The 20,360-nt window shown below is 36.7% G+C and overlaps 1 protein-coding gene and 1 pseudogene across 1 annotated transcript; one reads left to right on the top strand and one right to left on the bottom strand.

Annotated features, from left to right (window-relative positions):
• Positions 1–15,669: 15,669 nt before the first annotated feature.
• On the bottom strand, positions 15,670–16,414 carry LOC126628078 (LOB domain-containing protein 33-like). Its single transcript, XM_050297659.1, has 2 exons — positions 16,136–16,414; positions 15,670–16,041 (listed from the first exon to the last, which is right to left on the bottom strand). The coding sequence occupies exons 1-2, from the start codon at positions 16,412–16,414 to the stop codon at positions 15,670–15,672; spliced, it is 651 nt and encodes a 216-aa protein (XP_050153616.1).
• Positions 16,415–19,479: 3,065 nt separating this feature from the next.
• On the top strand, positions 19,480–20,360 carry LOC126630250 (60S ribosomal protein L27-3-like; annotated as a pseudogene).

Raw genomic sequence — 20,360 nt, 5'->3', positions numbered from 1 at the left:
CTCTTTATTCTTATGTTATGCAAAATATTAACATTGTAAGGTTATTAAAATTGTCCTATCCAATCTAGTGCTATCCCATCTCATTCAATATCCTGATTAAAATCCAATACAATCATGAGTACTAAAGGAAACCTTGGTTTTGAGGTTTGATTTACAGGCCAAGTAACTCGGAAGGAATGTAAACAAAGACGCTTATTTACTATTCATGAGATTTAAATCTAAAATCTCTCGCTTATAATTTACAGCTGAAGAAGAATATTTCTATTGGTGAAAATAGTTGATGGGAAAATCAATGTTGTAGTTTCCACCTTTGCTAATAGTTTAGCACACTCCTTGGTATTACGTGTTGGTATGATTGAGGCATTTTGTATACAAAATTCATTATTTTCTCAATGATGAATTACAGTTTGGATAAAGGAGAATTAGAATGAATAATGCTCTTGTTCCTAGTTCCCCCATCTACGATTAACGTATCTTCACCGGACGAACATAATGATCCAAACTATTCATTCTCTTTATCATCACGTATATGAGAAAATTCCTTCAATTTGGAGATCGTTTAGTCATTCATGTGCATCAAACAAATGAACAATTCATTATGACGATGTTAGCGACCTGTTATCAAAACTGTTAAAAGTGACACAGATGAATGACTAAACGATCTCTATATTGAATAATTTTTTGCACATCTAATCTTTAGATAATGATAAAAAGAATGAATGGTTCAAATTATAATCATAGGTGAGGGGACAAGTAAGTTCTCCCGTAAGGGAACACAAGCATTATTCAATTTAAAAACCACGGATTCTTCCAAGAAGAGATCATTAACTAGTAAATGGGCAAACTCTATCCTCGCCCGGAGGCAGAATAAACAACAAACAACCTATAGTGATGTCTTCTCCTTCAAGTTTACTTTCCAAAAAAAAAAAAAAGGTTGTTACCCAAAGAATTCTGTTTTATTTGATGAGATCGTACTAGTGGGGACTAAAAAAAGGAATTATCATAAAATTAAAGCATCTTCGAACTTTTGTATTAGATGTAATTATCAACACATTTAAAAGGTGGCAAATAGTGGATTGGTTTGATGGATAAGATTTTTCTCTTAAATTCAATGCGTTGTGTTTTAAGTTTAAACTCACTCATTTTTGTAGTTTAGATGATTTTAAGGTAACTTATCATATTATTTGTATAAAAAAATAAAATAGAGTAAATTATAGTAATGGTCCCTCAACTCTACTCCAATTGGAGCAATGCTTCCTCAACTAAAAATCCATTACCATTGGTCCCTCAACTTATCAAAATGTGCAACTATGGTCCTTTTTGTCAATTCCGTCAAAATAAGTCATGTGTCATACATGAGGCTATATCAAAGGGCAAATATGAAAAATCAAATAAGAAAATTTGTATCAATGGTCTCTCAACTTTAACCCAACTGGAGAAATGGTCCCTCAAATTTAACCCAATTGGAGCAATGATCCCTCAACTTTAACCAAATTGTAGTAATGATCATTCCAACATAACTCATTTTGACAGATGTTGCGTAAATTAGATAACAAAAATTAAACTCATTAAGTCTCGAATTTTAGTGCTCGCAAGTATACGAATCGGATGATTGTATAACATATAAGCACGGATATCGTCCCACATAGATCGAATTGATTCTAAAATCTTACTAACCAAATTGAAACAAATCATAGTGGAGAAGCTTTAATGGAAAAGATATGAAACTTTGAAATTAAACTAAAATATGAAATATGACTTTAAATTAAATGCATGAAATAATAAAATTAAAACATAAGAAAATAAGACCTAGGGCATCCGAATTCACTGTAACCAATTCTACTTAATTCTCTTATATGTTATGCTCAAGTAGTTCTCCAATATTGATGATCGGTTTTCCCTAAATTATTCAATGACCATGACATCTGGTTGCTTCAAAAGTATCCTTACATGTTAACCCTCTATGGCATCTAGATGGATTTAAACAAGTAAGAACCCATTAAGCTCTATGGAAATCGTTGAAAAATCACACAAACCCTAATTGCATGGCATCTACAAATAGGTGTTTATGGTATCAATTGCAAGAAGCTAAACCCAAGTTGAGCATGGCATCTACTCTAACTTGCATCAAATCAACCTAATTTATACCTAGATGGTGATCAAGCATCTAAATAAAAATCAAGCGTATTACGAATAGTAAAAGATACTCAATAAAGATGAAAAAACATGATAATAACAATGCCACAAGACAATTAAATATTCATGACTAGGGTTACATCGTAGCCCTAGTAAAGAAGAAACAAACTAGAAAACTCTTCCCTTTTTCCTTCCTTGCCCCAGTCCCCCTTTGGATTATGAATTGTGTGTTTTTTTTTTTTTTTTTTTTTTTTTGTGTGGCTTTCTACTTCACAATGGAGAATCAATCTCCACATATAAAACCTACGGCAAAGGTTACTAGAGGCCAATTAAAATGACAATTAATCCTAGGTTAATGGACTTTCAAGTCCTTATTAAAGAAAAGAAAAATAAACGGAAATAATAAAAACTAGAAATTAAGTTCTCTCCTAAAGTCCATTGAATAGCGTTCCCATGTCTCTTTGATCTCTAAAACCGTTGCAATTTCATCTTCTTGTTGTAATGCACATGTCTTCGCGCAACTAGTTAGCCTCGTGCTCCACTGGAATTACTGTAGACACCCGAAATCTCCATTTTCCACTTCTTTTTCACGTAACTCCTGTATTGAATGCCTATAAATTAAAACAAAATAAATTAGTGCATTTAACCCCTTCACATATACAAAAATCCAAAGGAAATATATGATAAAAATATATGAAAATATGCACCCATCAACAGAATTCTGAAGGAGTTGACGAAAATGATCATAGCTACAGTTTTGATGAGTTGAGGGACCAATTGTAATTGATTTTTAGTTGAGAGACCATTACCCCAATTTAATTAAAGTTAAGGAACCATTGATAAATATGGGATAAAAATTGCTTCCGAAATTATCAGTAATTCCCTTGTAAAAGTACTTAGGAATTCCTTCTAATTTTTGTCTAAATTTTATGTTTATTGCCTTATCCAGACAATGACATTTTTTTTTATAGAAATGAAAAACAAAAAACATTCAATAAAAATTTAAAGGCTTTCCACGTATGCACGTGCATTTGTGTTTTAGAGCAATTTCAGCGGTCAAAGAAAGGCAAAAGCAAGGGCAATTCTAATGCGCCAAACCCACCAAATTTGCTACAACGGTCCAAATAATGGAGGGCAAATTGTGATATTCTTGCTTAATTTTGTCTTACCATGATAAAATGAGGGAGAAAAATTTTAGTTATGTTCATACCTTGCAAGTTTTTTACTCATGATAAATTTCACTTGTTTCTGTCAAGATTTGTTGTTTTGCAGGATCCATTCCTTCGTTCATCTCTTGAGTGTGGGTGAGTGAAATTAGTTTTAGGCTTGGGGTATTTTATCAAGGAAACCAAAGGGGGAGATTGTGAAGTATATAATTATTGTTTGGCTTTCCTTGTTAATTCTTGTAAATTGTACCACACATGTTCTAGATAGTTTTAGGGTTAAAATGCTTCTTTTGGGATCATACTGCTAGAAATATTCATCTCAAGAGCTTAACTTCTCACATTAAAGGTTTGTTCATATATGTGCATTTCATGCTAATATTTCCAGTTCATTCTATCTAGTGGTTCTGTCTTGTCCAAATATCTCGTTGTTTTCCAGTTTACTGGGCACACACTTTAATCCAGCCTACATGGGTCAACTGACACATATTTTCCGAGAGTGATTTTTAACCTTAGATATTTCCTAATTGTATATGGACTTGGCATGTGTCTCTTTGTTCCCTTTATTTGAAATATGCATGCCTCTCTTTATAAAGATCATGCTAGGGTTCATTTGGTCTTTGGGGTTTGAGGTTGGAAAAGTTTTTTAGAGCTTTATTTTCATCTCCATCTCAGATCTCCTAGGAGCATCAAACATATTTTATGGGTAATGTTCTTCATCGAATATTCCTAAATTTATCTTTGAAATTGCTTGCTTAAATTCGTTTTATATGCTCATTTGTTTTGGCTAGGAGTTTTACATTTTCATATAAGAGTTGTTTTCAGCTTGGAGTTGCCTCTTTGTTCTTACTTGAAAACCCTAGCCACAAAATCACATTTATGCACTAAATACCCACATCATTGCATATCAGGGTAGCATTGTGTTTGTGATTTTGATCTTTGTTTTTAGGTCAAGTTTTTCAAGTTTCAATTATTCAAACTGACCTTTTTTTTGGATTCGTATCAGTTTCATCTTTCAAGTGTTTGACTGGTGAAATTGACTAGACATTCGAACCTAGATTTGCATATCATTGCCATATCATCACATGCATAGTTTATGTGTTGGTCTCGGTGCCACAAGGTGAAGAGTTTAGGAGGAGCTGCCATCTTGTGAAGACTGGAGACAACACTATTTCGGTGCCACAAATTGAAGAGCTCAGGAGGAGTTGCCACTTCGTGAAGACCGAAGGAATCCATCTCGTGTAAAGCAAGGTTGCACAAAGGTAAAACGGCTTCGTAGATACAGATCTAGGAATTGAGCTTGTGTGTTCTTTCTATGAACCTTGATTATACTAGTGGATTTGACTCAGTGGAGAGTCCCCAATTTTTTAACCCATAGTTTGTGTATTGGTCTCGGTGCTATAAGGTAAAGAGTTTAAGAGGAGTTGTCATCTTATGAAGACTGGAGACAACACTATTTTAGTGCCACAAGATGAAGAGCTCAGGAGGAGCTGCCACTTCGTGAAGACTGAAGGAATCCATCTAGTGTAAGGCAATGTTGCACAAAGGTAAAAATGCTCTGTAGATAAGGATCTAGGAATTGAGTTTGTGTGGTCTTTGTATGAACCTTGATTATACTAGTGGATTGGACTTAATGGAGAGTCCCTGATTTTTTAACTCAAAGGTGAGTTTTTCGGGCTAAAAACTTTTTGCGTTGTTGTCTCTTAAGCTTGTCCACATATCTTATTTGCTTGCATATGTTTCATACATCTTATGAATTGTTATTTGATAGTGTTAGACTAAGTTTACACTGCATATTATGAGCAATGAACTGAATTGTTGTTGACTAGGATAACTTGTAGTGAACTAAGTTTGATTCGTAGAATTGCCTTTGATTAATTGATGAATCTGTACTCAGTTGACTAGTGAGCTTGACTAGTCAATCCATCATACTTTAATTCATAATTGCTTTGTCATTGCTGTTTGCATAATGAATTGATTTGTAAATGTGTTCAAGCTTAGGAATTATTGTTGTGAAACTAATCTGGACAGATTATGATCAGTTGAACGTATTAGTCAGTTATGTTTTGTTCTTGCAACTGCACTTTATATCACTGACTAACTTGTAGCTAGTTAACTAGCTCATTTGACTAGTCTACTATGCAAAATTAAAATTTTAATTGCAGGATATTCCGCCTAGTACCCAATTTCACAAGTGTTAGGCTCCACCAAGCCTGTTTGAATGCCCGACCTTCTTTGCTAGGCCTTGCGTCTGCTGGGTTAGGGCAATGTCAGCATGGCGTTAGCAACCAAAAATCAGGTCTCACACCTTTTCTTTAAATCAGAGCCCAACGACTCTTTGCTAGGTTTGGCCACAACCGTTGAATTTTCAAAGTCCTAATGGTCTGGACCGTTGGGTTTTCAACGGTAAAAGCAATTGAAAATAGGAATGTTTTGATATAGACGCCTCATTTTTAAATGTCATAGACTAAATATATATTCCTTTTGCAATTTGATTGAACATTTTCCCTACAATATTGGTACTTTAATTTTATTTCATCAGAAGTCTATTCACGTTAGCATTCCCTTTTTTCCTCATATTTTTATGCATCTCTTATTATGATGATTTAAGATTTTATTTTTATTTTTCATTAAAATATTTATTTTAGTAAATTAAATAGAATGTGACAAAACGCATTGTTAGGTACGTTTGGTTATATCGGTACATTTGATTATAATGGTACATATAGTTACTTGGTACATTTGAATTTTTGGTCCATTTGGCTTCTTGGTACATTTGAATTTTTGTACATTTAGTTTTTGGTACATTTGTATTTTTGGTACGTTTGTTTTCAAAACATAAGTTTTATTACTTTTTGTCCTAATAATGAGGAATTACTTTAATTAATTATTTTATTTTAGAAGGAGTTGTTAACAATGTAAAAGTTTTAAATTACTTTGATTAATTATTATTTTTATTTATAGAAAGAGTCATTAATCAACGGACAATAGCCTTTTTGTTAATTCAAAATTATATGATTTATCGTTATTATTTAGCATTATCTACAATAATAAGGATTTATCTTTGATCAACTAAAAGTTGTTCCAGAGACTTATCTACCAAAAAACAAGACTATCTAGAGCATTGTGTATGAATCAAACATATTTTTAAACATTCCAAAAAGATGAATATTCATTTTAATATAGTTTATAATTGGGTATGTTTTAATTCGGGGTTGGTACGTTTTCGTTTGACGTTGGTATGTTTTCATTTAATGTTGGTACGTTTCCATTTGGCGTGGGTATACATTTAGATTTGAAAAGTTTAAATTTTTAGATTTAAATATAGTTGAAATTATTTAAAATATATAGCAAATATTTAAATGTAAATTAATTTCAATTAATCTGAAGTAGTTCAAGTCTGAGTATCTTAATCAAATATTTCAAAAGCTTAATCAAAAACTCAAAAAGCATAAATGTTTAGTCTAAGTCTAAAATGAGGCATCTAATTCTAATTTTCTCTTGAAAATATGATTGGTGTGTCATGTGGCACAACCTAGAGCATCTAATTTTCAGATGAGTAAGGAAATCAATGGTTAGGATCAATCCAACAATAGAAAATGGAAAAAATAGAAAGAAAATTTATTTTCACTATCAGGGAAGACGTTTCTTTGCTTGAGGCTTGGGTGCGTGTTGCTCATGACCTAATCACGAGAAATGAGGTGAGAATGTGACAAATGTCGAAGAAGATTCACGCACAATGTTTTGAGCAAATTCAAGGCACAATATATAACGTTGGATACGAATAATATTGTTTTAATATCGTATTTGGTTATATTAGTAGGCTAGGACTCGCCTTCTATTTTTAATTAATTAGGTTTGTTATAATGCTATGTTTTGATTTGAAATTAAATTATTGGAGTTAGACATGAAGGTTTATTTTCAAATAACAAACTTATAAAGTTCACACTTAAACACATTACAAGGCATAAAAATGAAAAATATATATTTGTGAATAGTAATTGCCCTTGCCTTTTCCCAACGGGTGGAGTTGCACAAATGTAATTAATTTTTAGATTGATAATTACATGTCATTGCCCTTGCCCTTGCCTTCCTCCAACTGGTGGAATTACTTTTATGAAATCACTAATTAAGGCATTACCAGCGATACGCGCACAAATATTGCCAGACAAAAAATGTTCTGCCAATTGCAAAAATGGGGGGGGGGGGGGGAATTTGTGGGACCGGTGGAATTACTTTTATGAAATCACTAATTAAGGCATTACCAGCGATACGCGCACAAATATTGCCAGACAAAAAATGTTCAACCAATTGCAAAAATTGGGGGCAGGGGGAATTCATGGGACCCATAGATCTTGACTGCTTGCCTAATTGATGGTTGTCTGTGGTTGTGCCAGTTGGCGATGCTAACATCATTATGATGTCAACCACGTTATTATTATTATTTTTTGAATCTAGATTCTCTTTGTAAGGATCTCGGGGATCCGTCAATCCTGTCTGTTCATCGTACATCGTGCAGCCAGAAATGATTTTAAATAATTTTATTTAAAATTAAACACAAACAGTACTTGACAAAAACTGACTGCACGATGTACGATGAACATACATGATTCATGGATCCCCAAGATCCTCACCAAAATGATCTGGAAAGGATCTTGTTGGCTTTTTTTTTGTCTAGCGCTAAACGCGTTGAAGAGAAAGTGAAGCCGATAACTTTTGTTATCGTGGGGCCCGCATGGCTTTTATACAATAAAGCAGCAAAAGCTTTTCCATGTGGCTTGTCCTCTGTTGCTTGATCTTCAACGGTCAGGAGATTCAACGATTTTATAATATGTGATTTATAAAATTAAAAAAATTGTAAACAATTTGAAAATTTAAGAAAACATGAGAACACTATTTATAACAATACAAAAGTATTATATTGTTATAGGCCTATTTGACTGAACTATTTTAAGGAATAGAGAAAGGGATGCCAACAACAATAAGAGAGAAAGAGATAGATTTAATTGTGAGGTGTGTGTTGTACCACCCCATTGTGCCTTTATTTATAGTAGTAGCATAAGTTAAATCCTTACCTTTTTAGGATTACAACTCTAATAGGATATTAACTACTAAATGGAATATTCAAAGATATCCCTAGATACACTTGGATTTACGCAATCACATTCTTATTTTAAATATGACAACAACACTTCTCTTTGAGTGTGTAAATACTCAAACAAAACATCACATCAAATCTTCAATCGATAAGGTAGAATAGTTGATGAAGTTGGCGGCACAACGGGCGAATGTGAGTCTCAAATTTAAAAAAAGTATGCATTGGTAGTAAAACTCACAAAATCTTGCTACGGTAAAACCTAAGGTAGGTGAAAACCCATAGATTAAGGAGAAAAGTGAGAAGTATGCATAATGTCTAAAACAAACGTCAAACATGACGAAAATAGTGAACTCAACGGAGTATGATCATCTTAGGATGGATGCCTCATCAAAACCTCGTTAGGTAGCAAAAACCCAGTGGGAAAAATGCTCATAATCGTAGGAAAAAGAGTACATTAAGATCAAGTGAGTATGCTTCTGGATACTCCCCCTGAGTTTGACATAACTTCCAAATAAGAGAACTACAAGCAATTCAACTTAAATAATTTATGCATACCGATTCTTTGGATGAGTTTTTGAAAAGTAGAATTGGGCAATGACTTGGTGAAGAGATCAGCCAGGTTGCCCTGGGAACGAACTTCTATGTTTTGATGTTGTTGTTGCTAGTGAGAATAAAGAACTTCGGCGTTATGTGCTTGGTGTCTCATTTGATGTATCCCTTATTTAACTGCTCGATACATGCTACATTGTCTTCAAAGATCGTTGTAGGAAAGTCAATGATGGAAGTAAGACCATTAGTGATTCGAATATGTTCTATGACTGCTTTCAACCAAAAGCACTTCCGCAATGCTTCATGAAAGGCGAGAATCTCAGCATGGTTCGAAAAAGTTGCAACTAGCATTTGCTTGGTAGACCTCCAAGATATAACGGTGTCTCCAACGGTAAAGACATAGCCCATTTGAGAACGTGCCCTATGTAGGTCAGACAGATATCCAGCATTTGCGTAACCAACAAGGCGGGAATCAGCCTGAAAACAGAAGGGGCATCACCTCTTGAGGATTCGTGGGTGTAAAACAAGCCTAAATTCGTTGTACCCTTGAAGTAGCAGAAAATATCTTTAACACCATTCCAGTGGTTGCGTGTGGGCGTATTGCTGTAACTAGCCAAAAGATTAACAGTGAATGAGATGTCGGGGTCTAGTGCATTGAGCCAAGTACAATAAAGCCCTAATTGCACTTAGGTATGAAACTTCGGGCTCCAAAATCTCATCCTCATCCTCATTTGGACGGAATGGATCTCTTTTAGTATCTAGAGTCCGAACGACCATAGGAGTACTCAAAGGCTTTGCTTTATCCTTATTAAAACGTCGCAACACCTTTTGGGTATAGTTTGATTGATATACTAGGATTCCATCCGAACAATGCTCGATCTCCAAGCCGAGGCAATATCAAGTTTTCCCAAGATCTTTCATCTCAAATTTCGATTTCAAGTTAATGGTAATTTCCTCAAGCTCTACAAGAGTTTCGATGAGGTTCATGTCGTCGACATAAACTGTAATGATCGTAAATCCGAAATGTGACTTCTTTATGAACACGCATGGGCATAAATCGTTGTTTACATAACCCTGACTTGTCAAATATTCACTTATACGGTTATACCACATTCGCCCGGATTGTTTCAATCTGTAGAGTGATCTTCTTAATCTAATAGTGAGAGTGTTCCGTGGTCTAGAACTATTTGAACCAGTCAATGAAAGCCCTTCTGGAATTTTCATGTAGATTTCTATATCTAGATCCTCATAGAGATACGCATTTACCATGTCCATAAGCTGCATATTTATTTTTTTGGAAACTACCAAACTAATTAGGTAGTGGAACGTTATAACATCCATTACCGGGGAATACATCTCCTTGTAATCAATCCCAGGGCGCTGAGAGAAGTCTTGCACTATGAGGCATGCTTTATATCGCACTATTTCATTATTCTCATTACGTTTCCTCACGAAAACCCATTTGTAGCCCATATGCTTCATATGTGGTGGAGTAGGAGTTATAAATCTAAACACCTTACGTTTCGCAAGCGAATTGAGTTCGACCTGGATTACTTATTTCCAGTTTGACCAATCTGTTTTACGTCAGCATTCATCAGTGGAACGTGGTTCAATGTCATCGCTAAGCATGATGTCAGTAGCTATTGTGTACGCAAATGCATGGTCGACTATCATCTCATTCCGATTCCAAACCACATCCAATACTGCGTAGTGGACCAAAATCTTGCGATTCTCGAGAGGTTGGGTTGTCTCATCTAAGACATCATTGTAATCTTGAATAATCTTATGCATTGGAACAAATGAGTAAACGATGGTTGGATTCAAACTAGGGTCACTAGCTGGTGCCGATTTCTTCTTCCGGGGTTGTGAATCCTTTGAATCAAAGGGTTTGCCACCTTCAAGTTCGAAGCAGATGATTGGCTAGCCTCCAACGTACTAGTCCACGTGGAAGTTGCAGCCTCCCCACCTTCAGGGACGGTTTGACTTTCCTAGGTGGTGTTACGACGTACGCGGTGTACGTCTATCCTTGCATGTGCGTTTGCAGCAAGTATATGTGATCTTGTTACCTTAGCTAGATCAGTAAAAGCATCCGGCATGCTCTGGGCAATGCTCTAAAGATCTATAATTCGTCGCACTTCAGTTTTAGATTGGGCAGTGCGGAGATCTAGATGAGACAGAGTAGAAGCATACTATGACAATTGACGGCGTTCTACAAGAATGTTAGCATGCTTATCTCCCCCTAACGACGAGAATACTGTCTCATCAAAGTGACAATCCGCAAAACATGTGGTAAAGAGATCTCCTGTTAAGGGCTCTAAATAGCGAATAATTGATGCGAATCATAACCGACATAGATTCCCATTTTTCTCTGAGGACCCATTTTGGTATGTAGTGGCGGCACTGTTGTCACATAGACTGCGCACCTAAACACACATAAATGTGAGACATCAGGCTCATATCCAGTAACCAACTGTAACGGTGAATAAGGTTGGGTAGCGGCAGTTTTGATGCGGACCAGCATAACTGCGTGCAATATTGCATAACCCCAGGCAGATATCAGCAGTTTGGTTCGCATAACCAAAGTCCGAGTTATCAATTGAAGGCCGCTTATGAAAGCTTCTGCCATGCCATTTTGGGTGTGAACATTGGGTATAGGATGTTCCACTTCAATCCATACTAACATGCAATAATCGTCAAAAGTCTGTGACGTAAACTCTCCAACGTTATCTAGTCGAATCGACTTGAATGGATAATCAGCTTAATAATTTGTGCTAGGAGTTTCGCAAATGAAGCCTTGCGTGTGGACAACATGCAAACATGTGACCATCATGTCGATGCATCAACCAACACCATAAAGTAACTAAATGGTCCACATGTTGGTTGGATAGGTCCACAAATATCCCCTTGAATCATCTGAAGAAACTTAGGAGGGTTGTGAATAATCTTTGTAATTAAGGGTTGAGTATTCAACTTCCCTAAAGAACAAGCTTTGCATGGCATAAATCCAATGTAGGGAGGTAAATGATGCCTATGTGATGATTTGAGGGTACGACGCATTAAGTCACGTCTGAAATTCCCATACGGTTATGCCAAAGCAGCAAAGTGCTCTGGACCTCAGGCACAGGGCCGGCCACATGGTGGCTTTTATGCCTCGAATGATTGTTATGTACAACTCACTCGAGAGACGTTCTAACTTCTCGTGAATATGTTTCTGGCCATACTTGTGAGAGGTGATACAAAGAAATTCAGAACCATTGTCTTTAGTGGTTTCAATATGATATTGATTATCTCGAATATCTTTAAAACTCAGCAACGTTCTTCCGGAACGTGGAGAATAGAGGGCCTATTTAATGATTAAGACGGTGCCATTGGACAACATGATACGGGCTTTCTGTATGCTTCAATAAGTTGGATGAGCCTGAGAGAGTTGTCAGAGGTACAAAGTTAGTAAAATAGTATCTTTCACGTAATATGGTGTGCGTGGTAGCACTATCAGACAAACAACTAACTTCCTCATTAGACATACCTAGAAATAAATTAAGTGGTGTGCTATCCACACACCATTTTTTACTTCTCACACACCCCTTGTTAATTTCTACCATTTGATCTTCTTTAATTCACCCGATCCAACGGCTGAAACTTAGAAGGGTGTGTGAGAAGTAAAAAGGGGTGTGTGGATATCACACCCCTAAATTAATTGAATTGGTCACATGCATAAATATAATTCTATTCATTCAATTAATCAATTCGAGAAATAATATCTATAAAACAATTATCCATAATTCAAAAAAAAAAAAAATCCAAATACTTAGAAAAATTGTCTAAAAATTAAACCATAAAACTAGAAATTAGGAGGGGGTCTGGTCACTCCTAGTGGGATCGGCTACTAGGGGTAAAACACCCTAAAAACATGTCTAGAAGAATAAAAACTTATTCTTTCATAGAAGCTGATGCCTCATGAAAATTTGATATCTTCATGGATGTAGTAGCATCTTCGAGATGATCCATATGCGCAAAGTTAGACTCATGACGGGAATGATACTTGGTAATGGCCTTGGGGGTAGCTCTCCACAGTGGTAGAACATGTCCATTTCAGTGGAGGTCGATTGAACAATAGCTTTTCCCTTGTTCTTGAAGTTTAGGGCCTTAGGGGCAAGTAGGTTGCACTTCTGGGTTAAATTTCTTTCCTTGGATGGGCCTTGGCTCTGTTGACCTTGGTCCCGTGATGGGGCTTGTCGCTCATTGCCACGGCCACGACGATTTTTGGGTCATTTGTGACTGCTACAATTGGTCGCATGTGCTTCAGGCATGGCGTTCGAGCCAGTAGGCTGAGCTTGATGATTTTTCATTAAAAGCTGGTTCTTCTTTTTAGTGATAAGTAAAACAGAGATCAAATCAAAAAATTTGGTGAACTTCTGTGCCCTATATTGTTGCTGTAGGACAATATTGATTGCATGGAAGGTCGAATAGGTATTCTCCAATAGATATGATTCGGTTAAGTCCACTTTACAGAACTTAAGCAGTGATCGGATTCTACAAACTTTAAAGTTGTATTCATTCACGAACTTAAGCATAGATGCTACCAGTCTTATCTTGCTTCAGGCAAGTAAATGTCTTTTTAGTGATCGAAACTATTGGCCATAGCAAGCCAGAGGGTGCGTGGGTCCTCCTCAGTGAGGTACTCAGTCTGTAGTGCATCATGGATGTGTCTTCGAATGAAGATCATTGCAGTAGCTTTCTAAGCTTCGTCGACAGGTTTGTCACCGGTAGGTGCCTCGACGGTCACTCTAATACCCTTTGCAGTAAGATGGAGCTTCACGTCTTGAACCCACTTTAGGTAGTTTCTTCCAGATACTTCCAGAGTGGTGAAATCGAGCTTGTTCAAGTTCAAAATGTCTTTAAAATTGGTGTTGGGTCGAAAAATGTAATGGGCTGGCTACGATGTAGGGATGGGCCCTGCAGCACAGCCGTAGGCCATAGGGCCACGAAGAAAACTACAGGCCGAGGGCCAAGGGATCTAGGTGAGCCTAAAAACCATGCACAGATTAAGCCCAGCACAAAGCTGGCTTGCGAGTTAATGCAAGAAAGCCCAACCGAAGTTAGGTTTTTAGTATTTGGGTCAGGGCGAGTTAAGCCCAACAGCATAAGGCTGCTGGCGAGTAGGCCGAGGCATGGGCAAAGCCCAGTAAGCGAAACGGGCTTGTTGCAGGTGAGCCAAAGATGCAAAACCAGGCCCAACAACACACGAGTTGTTGGTGATGGGCCATAGGTGTGAGGGCAGAGCCCAGCAAATGGCTGCGGGGCGTGCTGGTAAGTGGGCTGGGGCTGCAGGCCCAATCCGAACCAAACCCAGGCTAATGAGGCCGAGTTGTTTGTGCTCGCGGCAAGCCCAATGGGCTGCAACCATGGTTCAGATGTCAAAACGACGTCATCCTAGTGGTGTGCTCCACGAGGCTGGGCTGCAGGCCAGCGCGATGGTCAGCAGCGGTGCCACGGTGGTGGTGTAATGGCCATGCCGCACAGTTTCCCTTAATTGTTTTTTTAAGCGTACTTGATTGGTAGAAAACAAATAAAAGCCTTTGAATTTTGTAGAATAGAGCCTCCTCCTACGATCTTTCAGTTCATTAGCTTATGGCAAGAGAATACTGAAACATGTTGTAGGCCTATTTGACTGAATTATTCTAGGGAATAAAGAGAGGGAGACTGGTGACAATAAGAGAGAAAGAGAGAGATTTAATTGTGAGGTGTGTGTTGTATCACCCTATTGTACCTTTATTTACAGTAGTATGATATGTTAAATCTTTACCCTTTTAGGATTACAACTCTAATATGATATTAACTACTAAAAGGAATATTCAAAGATATTCCTAAATACACTAGGATTTACACAATCACATTCCTATTTTAAATATGATTGCAACATATATATTATTTTTCTTTTATAAGTACCCAACCCATTTTTCTCACTCCAGAACAAAAAATAATCTAACATGTTCGCTAATGATTAAATAACTTTATTGTGCACAAAGGCAATTACTTTTCGCCATGGCAATGACAAACATATAGAGTTGCACAAAAACAATTATATATTTTTTAGAATGAACAGTAACATCATTGAACTGCTATTACCTACCTGGGCAATAGTAAAACGGATGGAAGTGCTCTTAATTTCATAAACAGTAACATCTTAGTACTTCCTCAAAGGCCTCAAAAAACCTAATTTCATAAAGCACTTGGATTTATTTTTGTCAAACACTATAAAAAGTGCTTTAATTAGTTAGTTGAAATCAACTTTCAACACTCGCGTAATCAGAGTTTTAATGATACTCACTCTCATCTGACTACAAAAGTTTGGCGTAGGTATTATAAAACATAATAAAGGTTTCATGTTGAATATGATCATGGAAAAGGTAAAAATAGGGTAGACACGCTTGATACAATACAAGGATATTTTTACATATTCAGGCTAAAGAAGGTTCAACGACTCAGAAGCTGAATCGATTAACAAAAACCAAAGGAGAAGAAACAAACTAGTAGAACATTTGCCTTTTCCTATACGGAATTCTAGCACGAACACGAGGATTTATCTGCTTGCTTTTTATCTCACACTCACGTGATTGTGAGAGATAGATACAAAGGAATAAATCTCCGGTTGCAAATAAGTTTTTCTCCTGTCGACCTACGCTGGTATTGAACTAGCTCCTGCATTTTTCTGAGAGCTAATTAATAAAACTCCCTTGTAGCAGTCTCATTTGACCATGGATTGTTTCCCAACATGTCTTGCTCCATGCCTTCAAGAAATCTTTTTAAAGGATCTGGTGTAAAGTGATCACCAAATAACTTCACTTCTTCCCATTCATGTACAGGAGGCATCTCTATATCCATCTCACTATTAAACCCTTGGTTGGCAGCTGCAGTTCCTATGTGTGGAAATATTGGTAGTTCTGGTAACTGATTCTGGATATGTTCAGCACCATTTTGTGAAAGTACTTGCAACTGATCAGTGAATGTGTTGCTGCTATTACTTGGATGGCAAGTTGTAAAATTAACCATTTGGCTCCCAAGAGTTTCGATCTCCTCTTGTAAGTATGCGACCTGCAAGGAAAGGTTGATGGATCAATGGCGCGCACAAAATTATGTATTGACAGGTATAAGTGAGAAGTTTGGAGTAAATTAGCAGCATGGAAACCTGTTGCTGGAGTGCAAAGATTTGTGAGACACATCCATACACAGGATCGTGCATTCGAGCTAGCGCTTCGTAAGACATGGTGATGGCAGCATCACTTCGATGTTGTACCGGTAAGTGTAGTAGCATCTTGGACACATTGCTTGCACCAAACACTTTGTGCACTGCTGCAAAGTGGTCTGCAGCTTGGTCATAGCAGAAGTAAGGAGCGAATACGCATTCGCTTGTGCATTTTCGCCGTAGGAATTTGCATGCTCCACATGAAAAACCTAATCCTGTCATAGTCCTAAGCTTTTAGTACTAAACCTGTGATGACAAGGGTTTTTTTCAGGTGGTACTATAAATTGACTGGTTCATATCCAAAGTTTAGATTGACTTTATAGCCATCACTTGGAAGGGTCAAGTATTCCTTTTGTTTTCTAAAGAGGACATCCTCACTTTAGTGAAAGCTATTGTTCTTTTGGGTCTCCTTTATGGGGTACATCATCAATCTCATATTGGGTAAGCATTTCCTGATTAATTAATGCCTCTAAATTAAGGGTCCTTATTCTTAAAGAATCTTCAAGAATGAGTCCAATATACTTGATGGAAGACCTAATCATTATCATCATAAGTTGGAAAATGAGAATCAAATATAGCTCTAATTAGTACATTATTCTTGAATATCTAGTAGACACAAGTACAATAGCTATACATTTCTTTCCCGTATATGGAAAGTATATCTTGCCCAAAATAAACTTAATTAGGTAAAGTATGAGAAAGGGTAAGAAACTTTTTAAACTTAAAGGGTTCCATCCATAGAGATAACCTTAATTAATCTTGTTTCTGTAGCAAATGTGGTTCTAACAGTTGGCTAGAGCAGTAGATCCCCACTCCTTCCAGTCACATTAATCTTTTTCTATGTAAATTAGAATAATTTAGAATATCGAATTGTAAAAGAAAAAATAAGCCATTATTAGTCAGAATTTCAGGGCTGCAAATATCAAATTGAACTACTTTTCTATAACCTTCATTAATGTAATTAAACTATTTTACTCTACTAAAAGTTCATTAGTAGTAGATGGCCATGGAATTCTCCTCTATTCCACTTACTAGGGCAGCCATTTGACGAGTCGATAAGCCAGTGCATGAGGAGCTCATGAAAAAACACTTTGTAAATTATAATATACCTTGAGTCAAAATCAAATGATGGGGTTGGTGGATTTCTGCTATGTCATTCTTTCCTTAACTAATGAGATTAGTTTTCTTATTAATTAATTAACCCTAGTTTCCTGGCATAGGGATTGGATATAGAGCCTGTGACTCATGGCGTCTAATTGTCGTTATGCTACTCAATTCTCCATTATTAACCTTGTTTTAAATCCATAATACGACGTCTGAAGTCCCCATGTTTATATTTTAATTTTACATTATCAGGTTGGCTGTTGGCCACTTAATTCCGGGCGGGCCGGTGCTAAGACGACTGTTCTTGTCTCTGGAACACCACAAAAAGCTTCAAAAATAGCAAGCTGTTAATCCCCCCACAAACCCTAGCTATCTCCTGTGTTTGGCAAGGAGTTGTAATAAGTGCTTAATTAAAATACCCCCACAAACCCTAGCTATCTCCTGTTTGGCAGAAATATTAGGGCAAATGAGAGAGTGAGTTGGAGGGGACAAAACGCTATTTTCAGCAAAATGTATGAACTTTTCTGCTTTCTGTCATTTCACATTTCACAACTGTGAAATTCCTTTTGGAGTCGAGTGAGAATTAATTGATGCATGAGAAAGGAATGTATGAGGGGGATGGTGGGGCGGGAACTTTCCGTTTTCGGGTTTCGAGTTTAACGATGAAAGTGTCTTTCCCTATCATGGCTCAATTATGCATCGATCCTTTATAGTTTTACCCAGCTGCAATGGTAGCTAGCTAGGGTTTGCTAGCTTAGCTCACATTTTTTGGTGTCTGTTTGTGCTTGTTTGTTCCTAATGCCATAGTTTCTGGCTTTAAGGCTGCTGCATGTGAATCCTTTTTTTCCCTTGTGTTCTTGATAAACATTTGAGCTGTCATCAACTGAAGTAATCAAGTTGATCACAGTTTCTCATTTAATTCTACACCGCACACTGCTGAGTCTTGAGAGTATTTAATCATAAGAAAAAAGATAATAAAGTTAAAAGAATCATGGGAATTGGGAAGTATGTGGTTTTGTGAGTCATCTGGATTAAGAAGTGTGGTTTCCAGTTTTTCCATGTTTTTATTTTTAATTTTTATATATACTAAGTGATGTTCTACACTAAATTAATCTAAACTACGTGAATGGAGATTCAAACTTGGGTGTAGAGCAGGGAGCACAGTGTTTTGACTAGCCCACGTCTCTGCTCCAGGTTTTCTATATGTTAATTTGCGCGCTGCGTTTTCTTTCTTGTTCTGCATATTCAACAGCAAATGGTTTCGGTAAGACTTGAACCTACTATTGAGGAATTTTTTTTTAATAACGTCTCTGTTTGTTACAAGTTTTGTATGTCAATCAGTTTTTGTTTTCAATATCATGTTTATGTTGTGTGACTAACCATCTCAAATAAACGGCAGGGAAAAAACTTTAAAAAGGACCAATATTCATATCAAGGTTCTAAAAAACGCTAGGCGCTAGTCGGGCAGTGGGTTGGGGCATAGTGCCTAGGCGGTTAGGCGGGCGCCTAATCGGACTAGGCGAATTTAAGTAAATCTATTATATTTTGTGTAAATAAATGTCAGTTTATACATAATATATATATATATATATATATATATATAATTTCATCATAAACTACAAAGTAGAATGACATATATATTATGAAATATTGGAACATAATGAAAACATGAGGAATAAGCATATAATGTGTGTTCATTTAAGTATTAAACAAGTCTCTTAAAATTTATTGAAAAAAATAAAATGCAAAATAAAAGTTATCTATTTCCTGTCTAAGTGAATCGCAACCTAGGTGGGTGCTTAGGCGGGTTTGGGCAGGCTAAGCGAGTGCCTAATCAGCCTAGGTGGGCGCCTCAACAGGTTGAGGCGCATTTTCTTAATTTTCAAACGCCTAGGTATTAATTGAGGTTGTGGCCAGCTGCCTAGCGCCTATACAGGAATGTTTAGAACAATGATTCATACTTCAATAATCCTATTCTTATCACATTATTATACCACCTTATGTGACGACCGAGTTGGACATACACATCACTTAACTACAGTATACTTGGATTTCTATATACGTTTTACTAATTTTTATTAGTTTTTGGTAGCAAACAGATATTAATTTGAATTTTTTGAGGTGAGATATTAATTTGAATTAAAACACTTCAATCTGACTCCTTGCCGAAACAGATCATCAGAGAGAGAGCAGAGAGATGAGAGAGAAACAATGGTGAAGTTTCTGAAGCCAAACAAGGCGGTGATCAACCTCCAGGGCCGCTACGCCGGTTGCAAGGCCGTCATCGTGCGCGCTGTCGACGAGGGCACCTGCGATCGTCCTGACGACACTGTTTGTTTGCGGGGATCAAGAAGTACCCGAGCAAGGTCATCCGCAAAGACTCCGCCAAGAAGACGGCCAAGAAATACAAGCATGGTCTAAAATATCCATAATATCCCGATATTTCCATCGAAATTTTCGTGTTTTTGGACTACCGATATTTCTGATATCATCGATATTATAGACCTTGCTAAGTCACTCATGTATCTTATCATGCAATGTATAAAGTCTAAAATATTGTACTAATTCATTATATATAAATGATTATGGTGTGTTTAAACTTCTTTAATTAATTACTACATATTTTCTACACTCACAATATTTGTCAGCTCGCTATATAATCAACTTAAATCAGTTATATCTATCATGCAATGCATTTCCTTCCAATTTTTTGTGATAAACTAATAGATAATTGACTAAATAAACATCCTGCAAAGTTTCAATAAAAATTTCCAAGTTTTTCTTACAAATTTCGTGGTTTTTATTCAATTTTTATCGATATCGATAACATCCCGATATTTCCATTGAAATTTCTGTGTTTTTGGACTACCGATATTTCCGATATCATCGATATTTTATACCTTGATACAAAGTGAAGGCCTTCATCAAGGTCGTCAACTACCAGCACCAGATGCCCACCCGGTACACCCTGGATGTGGATCTCAAGGACGTCGTCAACGTCGAGTCTTTGCAGACCAAGGACAAGAAGGTCAACTACCAGCGCCGTATCGGAAATGGGGTCTGA

This window comes from Malus sylvestris, chromosome 7 (assembly GCF_916048215.2).
Source record: "Malus sylvestris chromosome 7, drMalSylv7.2, whole genome shotgun sequence".
Taxonomy (NCBI): domain Eukaryota; kingdom Viridiplantae; phylum Streptophyta; class Magnoliopsida; order Rosales; family Rosaceae; genus Malus; species Malus sylvestris.
The sequence above is the reverse complement of the archived record's forward strand: the minus strand, read 5'-3'. Positions and strand labels throughout refer to the sequence as shown.

Bases quoted from the DNA above. Each gene is read 5' to 3' on its own strand.
- LOC126628078 (XM_050297659.1), bottom strand. From the start codon at position 16,414: ATGACAGGATTAGGTTTTTCATGTGGAGCATGCAAATTCCTACGGCGA. The intron at 16,042-16,135 runs GTTTCCATGCTG...CTTTCCTTGCAG, and splicing joins TCTTTGCACTCCAGCAACAG to GTCGCATACTTACAAGAGGA.